Source organism: Bos indicus x Bos taurus, chromosome 21 (genome assembly GCF_003369695.1).
Source record: "Bos indicus x Bos taurus breed Angus x Brahman F1 hybrid chromosome 21, Bos_hybrid_MaternalHap_v2.0, whole genome shotgun sequence".
NCBI lineage: Eukaryota > Metazoa > Chordata > Mammalia > Artiodactyla > Bovidae > Bos > Bos indicus x Bos taurus.
This window is the reverse complement of record NC_040096.1, coordinates 51,255,345-51,271,399: the sequence shown is the minus strand read 5'-3', so window position 1 is coordinate 51,271,399 and position 16,055 is coordinate 51,255,345. Positions and strand designations below refer to the sequence as shown.

At 41.3% G+C, this 16,055-nt stretch overlaps 2 protein-coding genes across 5 annotated transcripts in view; one reads left to right on the top strand and one right to left on the bottom strand.

Moving 5' to 3' along the window:
* The window catches only part of LRFN5 (leucine rich repeat and fibronectin type III domain containing 5), a 321,982-nt gene extending 319,334 nt beyond the window's left edge, over window positions 1–2,648 (bottom strand). For 3 of the 4 annotated variants that reach the window (XM_027520840.1, XM_027520839.1, XM_027520838.1), the window contains exon 1: window positions 922–2,281. The gene's annotated coding sequence lies outside the window, so the exon portion shown is untranslated. Of the gene's footprint in view, window positions 1–921 lie in introns of all 4 variants that reach the window. The other variant, XM_027520837.1, reaches the window with a different exon arrangement.
* Window positions 2,203–13,242, top strand: LOC113879437 (protein SOGA3-like). Its single transcript, XM_027520841.1, has 3 exons — window positions 2,203–4,747; window positions 7,479–7,594; window positions 13,108–13,242. Exon 1 carries the CDS (start codon window positions 2,226–2,228, stop codon window positions 2,952–2,954), a length of 729 nt encoding a protein of 242 aa, XP_027376642.1. The 5' UTR covers window positions 2,203–2,225; the 3' UTR covers window positions 2,955–4,747; window positions 7,479–7,594; window positions 13,108–13,242.
* Window positions 13,243–16,055: the final 2,813 nt, after the last annotated feature.

Genomic DNA, 16,055 nt, shown 5'->3' with positions numbered 1-16,055 from the left:
GGAATCTCCATTTTTAACATATCAGACCCAATATGTTAATTAGGCAGTCGCAAATCCACCCTACTCCTTGGAAATCAAGGCACTGGCAAGAATTTTCAAGATACACATTACCAGAAAAAATTAAAACGGGACGGGGGGGGGGGGGCGCAGAACAAAATAAAAACAAACAAACCACGCGCGTGCAAGCCCCTCTCCACAACCGAGACAATACAGCTGGGGAAGGTATAGGGGTGGTGGCTGTGGTTTTAGCAGCGCTCCTCTAGATATAAAAATGACTTCTTTCATGGATCTACTTTGCTAGATAAAAGCAAACACTAGCAGTTAAACACCATATCTCAACACATAGACTCCTGACAGTGAATTCCCTTCCATGCAAAGCAAGTTCCAAGAAAACTCTATTTCGAATGAAAGTCTCCAGACGGGTAATTTACAACTACTAAAGGATCTGGCAAGCCGGACCACAATACGGAAAGGAAAGCAACCTGGCACCAGAGGTAGAGAAGGGTCAAAATGATCCCTGCCTGAAACGATGGATGGAAACCAAACACCCTCTCGCACTCCACAATCTGGGGAGGGCTGGATACCAAATGGTCCGTGGCAACCATAGCCTGAAGGAAACACGGGATTTTAATCTCTGGCATCTTCAGACAGGTTCAACACGCCTAGCTTTCCAAAAGCATCACTTAGGAGGGAGTGTATCCATATTTTCCAGGGTTTCACTGCTAGATTAAGTGCTCAGGTACAGATTTATATTCTATCTTCTAGAATTTATATTACAACATCACAGAGCGCCCTTGGATACCCAGCCCTTCTTAATGATTTTCAAAACATTAATAAGTAAAGTAGCCTGCAATGCAGATAAGACACTAGAAATAAGATCAGAAGGAAACTGGGTGAGGCGGCTAGTCATTTTCTTGTTACCTGGTGCCTCTAGAGGAAAGACGGTCGTAGGAAGACTTTCTGCCAGCAGGTACAATCCCAGCAAGGTGGCTCCAGGTGGCTTTCACAGTCGTACGCGGGTCTCGCTCGTCACTTCGCTGCCCTTTGCCATAGCTCAGCACCCGCATCCTAGGGAGTCCGAGAGGCGGCTCCTGCCACTGCCTCCGCTGCCCGCAGGTCGCGCTGGGTGGGGGATCCGCGGCGATCGCCCCATGAAACCCGCGTTTCTGCACCCGGGGAGCGGGCAGAGGCAGGGCGGCCGCGCACGCACACACAGACACACACTCAAGCACACACACTCACACACTCGCAGCCAGGCGCGCGCGCACTCGCATTCACACTTGCACACATACACACACACACACACACACCAGTACAGCACCGGGAAGGAAAAGCAAGAAGAGTACTGGTCCTTCTCACGATCGGCTTCGATGCCCACAGAACCAAGGACAGCAGAGAGAGGGGTCTGGCATAGCCTTTCTATCACGTTTTCTTCAAGTTCTCTTCCAACCCAAATCCACGTAATTCAAGAGCTGGTGACATTTTGGTGTAGAGGAGAAAGCCAGGAACCGGCGAGGAAGAGTCGAAGAGTCGGGGATTCTGGTAAGCAGTTTGAAAGGCAATTCTTGTTACCTTGATTGTGCAGAAAGCCGCTCGACAGGCTGAACTTTTGGCTTCAAATTATGTAGACAGAAATGTAAATATCCTTCTGGCCGAGACAGGAAGGTCTGGATGCACACACACAAGACGGTTGCAAGACCCTCTGGTGACCTTGTGATGTACCTGGAAGCAGGTTAATACTGGAGCTTTCCCAGCCTCTAAGTAAAGCGATCCACACACAGGAGTCCGCAGCTGAGCAGCCCTTCCGAATCCAGCCTGGAAAAATGGGTTTGGGCGTCCTCCGCGCTCTGTGAGAAGCCGGGCATCGAGGGCACACCGCCGAGTTAACACATTTGCTTCTGGGTAGTTGGATAAAAGACAAGCAAATGCATCAGACAAGTGAGCGCACAAATACACACACATACACACACGCACGCACGCACGCTACTAGCTGAAGAGAGCTTACAAAAAAAAAAAAAGCCAAGATGACTTCCAAAGGTAGAAACGATCCAAAATCTTTCCTGAAAAACGGAAGGGCCAGCCGGAAGGTTACAGACATCTTCCCAGGTCTTTCATTCGTCCTTTCTCCTGTGAGTGCTGTGTGTGCCTGTTTGTATTTCCAGAAGGTTTCCTTGGTCTGCCCCACCCCCGTCCAGTTGCGCTTTTTCTCCTGATAGAAATCGACCATGCAAAATGGATTATATGGGTGGGTTGTGCTCACAACCCGGAGCTCCACAAAGTCTAGAATCCTAGGGGAGCAGCCAGCTGCAAAGCCATTGCCATCCTCGAGGGAAGAAGGAAAAACACACGCAAACACATGCACACCCGCGCGCACGCACACACGGGAGTCCTCCGTTCGGGCCGCTCTGCACACGCCTCCTGCCTCCCTGCGCGCCACTGCACAGAGCGCCCCGCCCGCTGCCCGCGGCTCCCAGGGAGTCCGCGGCTCAGACGAGGTGCTGGCAGCCTGGCTCCCGTGCTGCGGTGGCGGCCAAGGCGGGCCCGGCTCCCCGGCTCCCCGCGCCCGCGTGTTCGGACAGCGGCAGCCGCCGGGCCGGGAGGAACTGCGTCCCGCGCTGCAGCATGGAGGCGGCGGCGGCGGCGGGCGCGCGGCCGTGAGCCCGGCCCTCGCCGCAGTGACGGGAGCCGCCGCGCCCCCCAGACTCCGAGTCAGGCGAGACCCCCGCCGGGGCCGCCACGCCGCCCTCCGCGCCTCGGAGCCGGGCGTGTTCCGGACTGATTTACCCCGGCCTCCTAGAGAAAAGGGCCCGTCGGGCGCCGACAAATCCCGGAGTAGGCGAGGCGCGGGGGCGTTGCAGGTAGGGGGAGGGGAGAAAGCAGAAAACCTTAAGGATGAAGGCGAACTTCCAGGGGCATCCCTGGGCTCTTGCGAAGCGGGGGGGGGAACTTGCTGACTGCCCACTGCCCCACGGTTATGGGATCAAGGGTTGTCACTGAGTCAGGCTGTGACTGCTTATGGCAGAGGGAAAAGTCACTAGCTATAACCCGCCGAGAATGTCTGCGGCGGAGTTGCTGACTTGGGGGTCTCGCTCACCGGCGACTGGCTTCCAGCGTTCCCTTAGTGGCAGGTAATAGTTTGCCTGCTATCGGATGGACGCAAAAGCTAAAAAGGAACATTATATTTGAGAGTCAACTCAGCTAAGTATCACGCATTAGGTGGGCTCAGGTGGTCACGTTATTGGTGCCTGTCAGGCAGAAAACAAACCCAACAGTCGTCACAAGGGAGACCAGGCCACTAAGAATACTGGGACAAGGAACAGGTCTGAAGCAGGAAAGAGAAGAGGGGTGGGGAGACAGCAAAACTGGGTCCCCCTGGCGGGGGTCCGCTGTCCACAAATCCAAGTTTCTCTCCTCGAACCCCACCCCCCTTCCTCCAGCCCGGAAAAGGCTTCCCCCTGGGAGACCCCGATGTGAAACGAGCTGTTCACATCTCCTGAGCCTGGAAATCCTTTTACTTCTCTTTAACCGGTTCACCAGCACGTGGTCTTCGATCCCAGCGAGCAACTCCCTCTCAGCTTGGGACCCCGGTGGCCCAGAAACCACTCCGAACCCAGAGACTGGAAGAGCTGGGAGTTGCAGAAGGAAACTGACTAGTAAGGGCTTCTTCCCGGCCTACTAGGCGAAGCCACGTGCTAGCGGCCTCCTAGGATAGGGGCGTTCTGGAAGGTTGCTACCAATAGAGCTCTCCCAGGCTTCAGCGCTGCCCTGCGGGCGCACAGACGCGCTCCCGCCGAAGCACACCCACGGGTTCTCCCGAGCGCGTACACGTGCACCCACGCGGAGGCAAGATCCACACAACTGCCTCTGTCAGGCAGGCACGCAAGGGGTGATGTGCTTGAGGTGTAAACTGCTCTCGCCTGTCCTCCATCTCCTCCTTCCTCTTCTTCCACTCGGTTCGCTCAGGGCTCCCGGTCCAGCCCCGGGTTTAGGAATCCGCGCCAAACTCTCCCGCAGGCTTTGTTCCGAAGACGCCTCCTCCCTCCAGGTCCGGGCTCCCTCCAGGCGCCGTGGGTCCCGGGCTCCAGCGCGAGTTACGCGGGGCCCGGGCTGCGCGGAAGGATCCGAGTTCAGAGCTGGAGGCAAACTCGTCCGCAAAGAGGCACTGCGCGGCTACACCTCCGACACCTCAGAAAAATAGACCAAAGGGACACCGCGGAGCAGGACATCAGCGGACCCACTGTGGTCCGGGAGAGTCTCCATTAAAGCCATCAGCGCTTCCCCAGTGGCTTTCTCTCCAGTGAAAGAAGCCGGTTTCCGACAAGTCCAGGGCAAAAAACCTGCGGCGAACTAAGTCCGGGAACTCTCCGAGAAACAGAGAGAGCGTGCTTCCATCTTCTCTTCACTTAAAACTTGGCCGCTTCTGGGACTTCACTGAGTGACGGCGGAGTCGCACCAGCGCGGACCACGGGGCGAGCGAGCACTGCCAAATACTTTTGGACGCGGGGGTGACTCCTTTTTCCTTCAGGATTGCCCACCGGCCACCCTTTCCTGCTGAGTTGATAGGAACTGCTAGAGACCTGGAGATAAAGGTTTGCAGTTCCCCTTAGGGACCAAAGTATAGAGAGCCGCCGAATGAGAAACCCAAAGACCTTACATTGCTGGACTAAATAACTTCTTTTTCGTTTTCTATTTTCTGTTTTTTCCCAGTGCCAGGACTGAGATGAGGAGAGGGAACACTTAACCAACTGTAAGGAAAGAACTGGGAACAGGGCAAAGTTCAAATATCTTCCTGGGTGCTTCTGAGTAAAAGTGTGTGTGTGTGTGCATGCATAAGAAAGGTGATATCAACTTCTCTTTAATTTGTAGTGTAAGAAAGATGATATCAAAGACTGTAGCATGTAGTGTATAAGTAATGTGTAACTTTGCAATATTCTCTGTTGCAAGTCCTACCATGATCACAAAAAGACCCTCTCTTCCTTTAGCCTTCCTGTTGTGCATTATACATTATATTTGAAAATGCTTTCCCCATTTCATCTTACCTCAGGAAAACACTCGCTGGTAAAGCCATGTACCTTTCCATCTCCAGGTACAGTACTTGTTTCTTTCCCTCCCATACAAGCTGATTAGAGTTTTTACCGGTAAAGAGGAAGAAGCAGATTTGTTTTAGCTTGGCGGTAGAGGTGGCAAGACCTTGAAGGAAAGGCTAGGATATTCTGAACCAAAGAATGGCAAAGTTAACAGGGTAATTTTTCTTCCAACCAAAGGGGGAAAAAAAGGCCTCGAAAAAAAAGGAGATGGCAGTTTCTGATTCATCAATGTCTATATAAATCATTGTTGGCATTAACCACTTGCAAAATTGGTATACTTCTAAATGTCCCCAAAATCTTAGTTTATCCCCAAATCCAATGTTTATCCCAAGTCATTTTAAAAATTATGTTAAGCTTCTTTCTTCCCCCGATCATTTTTCTAAGGACCTTTGGTCATAAATATTGGAGTGTTTTCCCATAATAATCGAGAATTTCAAAAAATGTTTTGTTTTACTAATTTCAGACAGTAAGTGGAAATATGAATGTTTTACAGTTAAAATGATAAATGTTAAAAGGAAACCAGAGTTTCTGGTTATATTGTTATCATTTTTTCTAAGAGAGTGAGAAAGGCACTCTGCTTTTTTTCAAAATTGTTTTCAACAACTGGTTTGCTTACCTCATGAATTTTCTTATTTCTGTGGTTTGAAAATGTATGATATATTGTCACTTTAGTTCATTTTTTGTTTATGTATGTTTTAAAAAAATTATTTAAATTGGAATTCTCTCCAGATTTTCTGGGTAATGAATTGGTATTGTGAGGAGCTTTTGATTCTTTTTCCTAATATAAAGTTCTCTTTTAACTCAAGACCAGAAAATGATGTGTAGAAACAACAGGGAAATACAAGTTTCTGAAATGAAATAACATTGTTTTAAAAAACTTAGTTAAAATAAGAATAAAGTTCTCTGCCGTAGTTGTGCCCTATATGGTTTTGAAATGTGAAAAGAGATCTGCTTATCTTAGAAACATATTTTTGATGTTGCACCTGACTATAAAGTCCTAAGGTACAAATTGTGTTGGCAATTAGATCTTACCAGAAACATGATTCAATTGGGCACTAAAGAGATTTGCAGACCCAGCATATTTCTGTCATAAATAAACAGATTTCTTATTTGTCTATTTTGGATCTCCCCCCAAGTCAGATTTATTTACCATTTAATATATTTCTGAGCTACAAAAAGACATTTTTCCCTTTATTTTTAAATAAAAATGTTTTATATGTGATTCTTTAATCTTATGTAAAACATACTTTACTTTCCCTTCTTCTTGAATCTTTGTCATATTTTTTTAACCTTTATGGATCATGATAATGGCATACTAGATAATTAAGGTCTACCTCATGAAAGCTGGAACTAGAACTAAGAACCCAATAAATTACTGGATGGAACTGGTCATTTCTTTTACTAAAGAAAAGTGTTTTTTTTAAGCTTAATTTTTAAAACATAAGCAGTGATTTTTAAAGACAGTGTCATAGGCAAAAAAATTTTGAGAGAATTCAAAAGAGGTTATTTCAAAGATAAATATTACCAGATAAGCAAGGCAATTCTTAGGCAATATGGCAGGCAAGAAGTAAATTTCACCTAACTATTCATCCATCTTTTTTGTCTGGCTTATTTGCTTACCTTTTGGCATTAATTCCCTGTATTTGTCTGGTGCTTCCATTGAGTTACCCAAAAGTCCCAAGTGCAGCATCCTAGCTAGGAATATCTAACCCAGAGACCAATGGTACAATTCTGGGATCTATTTTCCTGTCTTCATCAAAACCTCTATTTAGTCATATTAGATATATCTTAAATTCTTAAGGGGAAAACAATCATATAATGCTAATTCAAACTAAAGTGTCAGTGACTAGCAGTTTATCCACTTCAGAAATATGAAGTCAACTTAATTTCTAAAACAGAATTTCTGGCAAAGTTTTATTAATACTTATAAAGGGAGCAAAGGCACTGTAGTAGTTTTAAATTTGTTTAAAGGATTCAGTGTTAAGTATGGTGCTGTTTTTTCCTGTTTTAATTTTTAAGTTGCTTTTAAACCATTACTCAAACCTATTTTATAACCTTGGAAGAAACATTTAGAAAGTTTTATATTTATATATCCAGTTAGTATTTCAGGATCACTTCCACTTGATCTTGAAACTATTTTAACACGAAGTCAGTCACCACATAATTATCTTAAATTTTGTATTACTGTTCTTATTGATTTATAAGTACTGGTATGCCTACCAAGTTATATTGATGGGAGTAATATGCTGTCAAACATCTATGGACTTAACTTCTTCAAAATGCATATATTACTCTCAGTTCTACAAAACCTGATGGTAAACTGCAGAAAAAAAGCATTTGCTTTTAAGCTTGATTCACGAATTCCGTTTTCTAATATTTCTTCTTCTTTAGAGTCTGCCCCTGAATTTCAATCTGGTGGCCACCAGTCGGCAGTAAGATGATACACTCACGTGGTTGAGACCAGACCACAGGCTTTGGCTTTCTTACAAAGGAGCATAGATTTTGAAGTAAGAATTAATTTTTACTTATTTTATGAAAGATGCATTTTTATTAAAATAAATGATATATGTTTTATCTATATAAAATCAGATTTTTTTTTTAGAACAATGACTTCTTAACATAAATTCCTAAGGCATGATTAGTTGATTTCCTTCTAATGTTTTCACCAGTTCTCTTTTAAGTAAGGTCTCTTTGGGATGAGTTACTTTAAAGCCCCCTACTCCTGTTATCCTAGTCCTTCTGGTCCCTTGACTGACTGAGTTCTTGGCCAGATCGGTGTTAAAGCACCTATGGATGCATTTCTCAGTCATAATGACACTAATTTCTGTAATGAAAGCAAATCTTTTTCTTTGTGATTGTTTACCACCAAATTTCTTTCTCCAGACAGTCTCCCTTCTCTGCTTGCAGTCTAGTTCGTTCCCTGGAAATTCACTGAATGCCTTGTTACAGCCAGTGTCCTGGAGTAGGCAGTGGGGAGAGAAAAGTAACCATAATTCTCTTGCTCTCTGTCCCCACAGTAGAGTTTACCATCTAGTGGAAGTAATTGACTAACAAGTCGATTATTACAATATGACCTTGCTTTAATTTCCCAAAACAATAATTTGCCTTCAATTCCAAAGATTCCTTTTGTTAGGCCTCTCTGGAACCCACCCATATATACTCCAATAATACTTTCTTCATAGCTCTTAGTTTCTTTGTTTTTCTCATATTCATTCAAACTGTCTTGATAGGTAGCCTATGAAATATCCAGACACAGTCCTTTATTGAAAAACAACACAGCATATTCCATAAAATGTTAGAATATAACACACTTGGGTTTCGATCTTGGTTCTGAAATTCACTTCATTGCCTGTGAAATCATTCAACTCTAGCCCAAATATTTAATGCTTTTGTGTATAAAATAGAAATTATAATACTTAATTTGAGGTTGATTGAGAGATTTTATTAACTTCACCTGTGTAACTACCCAAGCAAGTAGTTAGTACCAAAACTACTATAAGCAAGTACTCCATACATATCATTTCTGTTCTTTGCCATTCAGTTCAGTTAAGTTCAGTCGCTCAGTCGTGTCCAACTCTTTGCGACCCCATGAATCGCAGCATGCCAGGCCTCCCTGTCCATCACCAACTCCCACAGTTCACCCAGACTCACATCCATCGAGTCAGTGATGCCATCCAGCCATCTCATCCTCTGTCGTCCCCTTCTCCTCCTGCCCCCCATCCCTCCCAGCATCAGAGTCTTTTCCAATGAATCAACTCTCCACATGAGGTGGCCAAGTACTGGAGTTTCAGCATTAGCATCATTTCTTCCAAAGAAATCCCAGGGCTGAGCTCCTTTAGAATGGACTGGTTGGATCTCCTTGCAGTCCAAGGGACTCTCAAGAGTCTTCTCCAACACCACAGTTCAAAAGCATCAATTCTTCGGCGCTCAGCCTTCTTCACAGTCCAACTCTCACATCCATACATGACCACTGGAAAAACCATAGCCTTCACTAGACGAACCTTTGTTGGCAAAGTAATGTCTCTGCTTTTCAATATGCTATCTAGGTTGGTCATAACTTTCCTTCCAAGGAGTAAGCGTCTTTTAATTTCATGGCTACAGTCACCATCTGTAGTGATTTTGGAGCCCAGAAAAATAAAGTCTAACACTGTTTCCACTGTTTCCCCATCTATTTCCCATGAAGTGGTGGGACCGGATGCCATGATCTTCCTTTTCTGAATGTTGAGCTTTAAGCCAACTTTTTCATTCTCCACTTTCACTTTCATCAAGAAGCTTTTTAGTTCCTCTTCACTTTCTGCCATAAGGGTGGTGTCATCTGCATATCTGAGGTTATTAATATTTCTCCCGGCAATCTTGATTCCAGTTTGTGCTTCTTCCAGTCCAGTGTTTCTCATGATGTACTCTGCATAGAAGTTAAATAAGCAGGGTGACAATATACAGCCTTGACATACTCCTTTTCCTATTTGGAACCAGTCTGTTGTTCCATGTCCAGTTCTAACTATTGCTTCCTGACCTGCATACAGGTTTCTCAAGAGGCAGGTCAGGTGGTCTGGTATTCCCATCTCTTGAAGAATTTTCCACAGTTTATTGTGATCCACACAATCAAAGGCTTTGGCATAGTCGATAAAGCAGAAATAGATGTTTTTCTGGAACTCTCTTGCTTTTTCGATGATCCAGCAGATGTTGGCAATTTGATCTCTGGTTCCTCTTCCTTTTCTAAAACCAGCTTGAACATCAGGAAGTTCACGGTTCACATTAGTCTATTTCAAATTATGTAATGAATAGCTAATGTCAATGAAAGGATATTATAAATAATCTAGAGTCTCAGAATAGCCTGTTTTTTTAATCAAGAAAATTTGCTCATAAAAGTGAGATAAAAATTTTCAGGAAGTTACCTAAAATATTCTACTAATTTTATATTAAAAATTCTGTATTTCATAATTCTTTCATATTAAATATTCTGTAATTTTGGTCTCATATTAGCAAAGTCTTGAATACTCAAGTTTCTTTCTTCAGATACTATTAAACTTCAAAATGTATTTTATAAGATTTGTAGTAGTTCCTTAAATACCCTCCCATTTCAGTTAGGTACATAAACCCATTTTCTTTTTATTGCATTATATTGCTATTCAGTGGTATTGTCCCAGCTTCTCTAAAGTGAACTTGTATATTGTCAGTGTATATTTAACTATTATCCATCTGTTCTATCTTTTGTTCTGAATGGATATGACAAATATGTAAGCAAAATATTGCTTATTTTGTGTTAGATTGCCATGTTTTAACATTTTGGTAATATTATAAAATTATAGCCTTTTTGAAAACAAAACAAAAAACACCATTGAACAATTAACATCACAACTTCCTGATTGTTGGGACATATCAGATATTTTATATTGGTTTTATTAGTAACAAAATTTAGGAACTAACAAAAGCTTAGATGGTAAATGATTGTGAAACAGTATATGAGATTGCGTGCTTTCTATATGGTTTTCAAAACATGATTGATTATACTTAGCTTTTGTAATTTTACAAATATGGTAATTTGCTAGAAATTTTTCCAGACTCTCTTGATTTCCAGTAGTACTGATTAGTGTAGCTGAAAGTGTAAAATCCTTGGCATTGAATTCATTCATACACTTATTCACTTATTCACTCACTTTTTTTTTTTCACTCACTTATTTACATGTTATACTTCAAGATTAGGCTCTTCCTGCCCTTGCCACCATATGCTAAGATATGTTATTGCTCTCCAGTTTTGATTTATACTAAAAGGGACAATATATCTTGAAAGGGAAAAAAAAAAAGAGAGGGAAAGCAAAAAATGAGGGTAAGCTGTAAAGCTAATAATATTTAGAACTACAAAAATAATTCCCTCTCTGTTGTCCAGGAATGCTTTTTTTCACTTCAGACATTAATTCTGTGTTTCCAAAAGCATTTTCATACAATCCCATTGAGATGTTTAAATATGGACTTTAAATAAGATGGGGATAAATGGAAGATTTATAAGAAAGACAAGGAGAATTATGTCAAATATGCACATATCCCCGCTGCTGCTGCTGCTAAGTCGCTTCAGTCGTGTCCGACTCTGTGCGATCCCATAGACGGCAGCCCACCAGGCTCCCCCGTCCCTGGGTTTCTCCAGGCAAGAACACTAGAGTGGGTTGCCAGTTCTTCCTCCAGTGCACAAAAGTGAAAAGTGAAAGTGAAGTTGCTCAGTGGTGTCTGACTCTTAGCGAACCCATGGACTGCAGCCTACCAGGTTCCTCAGTCCATGGGATTTTCCAGGCAAGAGTACTGGAGTGGGGTGCCATTGCCTTCTCCCTAGGCACATTCAATAGATCTTTGTAACATGTTAAACTTTTTATTTTTCACTTTGTGAATGGAGGAGAGTTTAAAATGTAGTTTTAAATCTTAGCTTCATCTTAAATGTGAAAATGCTCATAATGGAAAAAAAAGTATTGAATTTGAATGATGGACATTTATTTGAGGCAGTGAACTTGAAGAAGACAGTTTCTTTTTCTCATGACCTCATCTTGGAAACCTTGATTGGATTCAGTAGTACTCCATTTATTCATTCATTTAGAAAATTACCAGTGAGCTAGGAGATGGATTCCTGACCTCCTGAACTCATTTCTGCCTATTGTATTCTGTCTTTATACTATGCCAGTAGCTTCTCTTTCCTGCTTTTGTTATTTAATCACTTCTGATCTATTCTTGGCAAGAGAATACCATTTTATAGGTAAAATGTATGCCTGTTTTCTAACACCAAGCAACATGGGAATATTTTGCTTGGAATTAGAGAATTTCTGAGTACTTCTTTGAATAGTTAGGCTTCTGGGAAATTTTGCAGAATATCCCAACTGGAAATTACAATAAATCTTAAAATGTTAAACAGCAATAATGTGTATAGACTGGCTATACCTAGATTACCTTCTGTAAATGTGAAAATACTCTTCTTTATAAAAATATGCAAGTTTATTTTATACTCATGTAGCAGATGTCTTGTGGCTCAGCTGGTAAAAAATCCACCTGCAATGCAGGAGACCTGGGTTCAATCCCTGGGTTGGGAAGACCTCCTGTAGAAGGGAACAGCTACCCACTCCAGTATTCTGGACTGGAGAATTCCATGGACTGTGTAGTCCATGGGGTCACAAAGAGTCGGACACGACTTAGTGACTTTTATTTCACAGCAGATGTCTAGTTCAAGGGGCAAATATATCTTGAAAGCTAATTTTACTTTCCTTTGAACATTTTTCTGTTTTATGAAATGTATAAAGGCATAGTTACTTTCTTTATGGGGTTTTACTTTGACTTTTAGGTATAAAGTGTCTCCCACTGGGGTTCATTTGCTATTTTGTGCTTTTGTGCAATGGATCTGTGCCATAGCTAGACTAAGAAGCAAATGCTGGAACTGAAAGGCAACAGTAATGAGGAGCCCAAGAGAATAAACCCTGGATTGAAACAAAGTTGTTAAATTTTGGAAAAGAAAGTGACTGAGCAGCATCTCCAATGTTCCCAGGCCTGTGTGTAGTTTCAGCCATGATCCAGACAGCAAAATCAGTGTTTCATATTCTACGTGGACCACATTTACACAAAGTGATAAATATTTTTTAAATGCAGTCAATGCAGAACTTCCTTAATTTTTGTCTTTTCAAATTTAGTAATTTATTCCTGTATCACATAAGTGTTGTAGGAAGATAATGTGCATATGCATAAGATAATGTGGCAGGCTTTCTTAAAATCATTTATTTGGTGAGCTCAAACAGATTCTCTGTTATTATCATGTTAAAAAGATCCATATACATAACATTTACATGGAACAGACTGTCCGATAAAGGTATAACGTATTTATTGTTAAATGTATTTTTGTTTTACTTTTTTAGAATCTAGTTACTATAATGGGTGAAACAGAACATCTGCTTTAAGAAACTGTAGTCCATGAAAATAAGAAATCATTATATATTTAGCAGTCACGATGCAAAAGCAATTGACGCTTTGTTCCACTTTCTGTTTCTGGTAGTGTTTTTGTTTCAGGCTTTTAACAGCATGAACTGATGATGAAACATTCTTGGAACACAGTCCATTGGAGGTTACCTTCAAGTAAATAAATACTTTTCTATCTAATCTTTTTGTTGTACTATATCTCTAATTTACTAAAAATAAAAATCAGGTATTTAAAACTTGCATTAATATATAGCCCATATATTTTTATAGATATGTTATTGTAATAAAATGTTTGTGATATTTCTACCTAAGAATGGAGAAATGCCTTAATATATTTTAATTTATGCTTACATAAGCTAAAGCTGAAACTCCAGTACTTTGGCCACCTCATGCGAAGAGTTGACTCATTGGAAAAGACTCTTGCTGGGAGGGATTGTGGGCAGGAGGAGAAGGAGACGACAGAGGATGAGACGGCTGGATGGCATCACCGACTCCCGGGAGTTGGTGGTGGACAGGGAGGCCTGGCGTCCTGCAATTCATGGGGTCGCAAAGAGTCGGAAGCGACTGAGCGACTGAACTGAACTGAAGCAGTAATAGGTGCCTTTAAGTATTAACATAAGTATGCGTGCTCTCCACTGTTACTTTCCAAATTATTATTTTTATTAATATTTAGGTTTTGATTTTCCAAGGAGGGGATTTATAGATTAGCTATTTCAATTGCTAATTTTGTTTTACAAAATGAGAAACATCAAGATCTTAAGCTAACTTTTCAAGCTTCATAGAGTATGATCTAGTGATCTTACTGCCTCCTTCTCTCACTCTCAATCTTATTAGTAAGTCTTCCCACATTTTGGACAAAAGGAGTTGGCTTAAAAATACTTGTGGAATTTGAGTAGGAAAAAGTAAATTGTGATTCTAAGGAATCAGCAAAATATGTCACAATTTGAAGTACTGTGAAGAAAAGCATTAATTTAAATAAGACTAGAGATTTATGGGTGTAAAGTAATTAAACAAGGAGACCATTAGCCTAAGTGACTAATGCTTTGATAACCTAAATAAGCAAAACAAGACCTAAAACAACCTTGAAACATGAATAATATCATATATTAAACGAGTCGCCAGTCCAGGTTCCATGAAAGATACTGGATGCTTGGGGCTGGTGCACTGGGATGACCCAGAGGGATGGTATGGGGAGGGAGGAGGGAGGAGGGTTCAGGATGGGGAACACATGTAAACCTGTGGCAGATTCATTTTGATATATGGCAAAACCAATACAATATTGTAAAGTTAAAAAATAAAAAAATTTAAAAAAAGTAAAAAAAAATAAAAGCTAATGTCCTCCAGTCTAAGAAAGTGATACTTAAGAACAATCAATCACAGTCAACTATGCTTTCCCAAATAGGGCAACTGCTTAAACTATAGCCAGTCAGATAACTTCCTTGGTTTGCTTCCACATCTCTGTAAATAAATCTCCCTTACTTGCTGTGGGTGGAGTACTCCTAACCACCTCTGGTTTCAGTTCAGTTCAGTCGCTCAGTCGTGTCCGACTCTTTGCGACCCCATGAATTTGTATGCTGGGGCCAGTTTATTGGCTAGTTATGTTAGGGGAAGCACTTTGAAACTGCCCACCCTGGCCAGGCTCTCTAGTAACCATTCCCATAAGTTGTTTTACGACAGGAGATCCTGGTAAGGAATATGGAACTAATAAGCCACCACCAAGAGTGGTGGCAAAGGGCAAAGGAAGAGTTTGGCAAAGGGCAAAAAGAGACACTGCATGTCCACCCACTTCCTCACATGATTCCATTATTAAACATCCAATTGCTCTAACCAATATGCTGCTGCTGCTGCTGCTTTAGTCACGCAATCATGTCCAGCTCTTTGTGACTCCACGGACTGTAGCCCACCAGGCTCCTCTGTCCATGGGATTCTCCAGGCAAGAATACTGGAATGGGTAGCCATTCCCTTCTCCAGGGGATCTTCCTTACCAAGGGACTGAACCTGGGTCTCCCATATTGTAGGCAGATTCTTTACCTCATGAGCCACCAGGGAACTCCAAATTCTCTGCCAAATGCTCTCAGGAAATCTGGTGGTGATGTTTTTGGGGGTGGAGGTATGATTTTCTCCAAATGGAATCATGTCTTTGATGTAGTATTAAAAGATAATTTTTAAAAATCTGCTTTACATTTATTAGGCTATTGAATAACTACTTTATAAAAAGTACCTGCAATTCTCTTATTTTATTAGGAAGTTTTTTAACGTGGTGAGCTATTTTTCTTCTGGCTCTCATACAATTTGTGTTTGTTTTATACTGCTACATACTGGAAAATTCTACAGTATACAGGGCCTGATAAAATTTTGAATGTTGAACTTTTTAATTCATATATGAAATAATTTTCATATATTAATTTTATATGTGTAAATGAAGCTGTTTATTAATTTCAGAAAAGAATCCTTTTACCCAAGTGGTTTTTTTTTTAATTTAATTAATTTTAATTGCTTTACAATATGGTGGTTTTTGCATACATTGACATGAATCAGTCATATGTACAGATGCATACCCCCATCCTGAACCCCCTTCCCTCTTCCCTTCCCATCCCATCCCTCTGGGATGTCCCACAGCACTGGCTTGGAGTGCCCGGCTTCATGCACTGAACTTGCACTGGTCATCCGTTTTACATATGGTAATATACATGTTTCTTTTTTTTTTTTTTTTACATTTTTTTAAAATTTTATTTTATTTTTAAACTTTACAAATGATATTAGTTTTGCAAAATTTTGAGTAAGTAATTTTTAGGATTTTTAATTGAATTATTTATGTAATCATTATTAAGGTTACCTGAAGTAAGTCACTTTGTAATTTATTAAACTACTCTGCAAGTCTGAAAGTGTTGAATAAATATGTGTTTAAGTATTGAGTCAAACTAATTTGGAGAGAAAACCTGAAAATATTATTAAGTTATCAAAATACAAAACTTTAAAAAAAAGACTTTTCAGGTACAAGCATCATTTTTAAACTTATAAGAA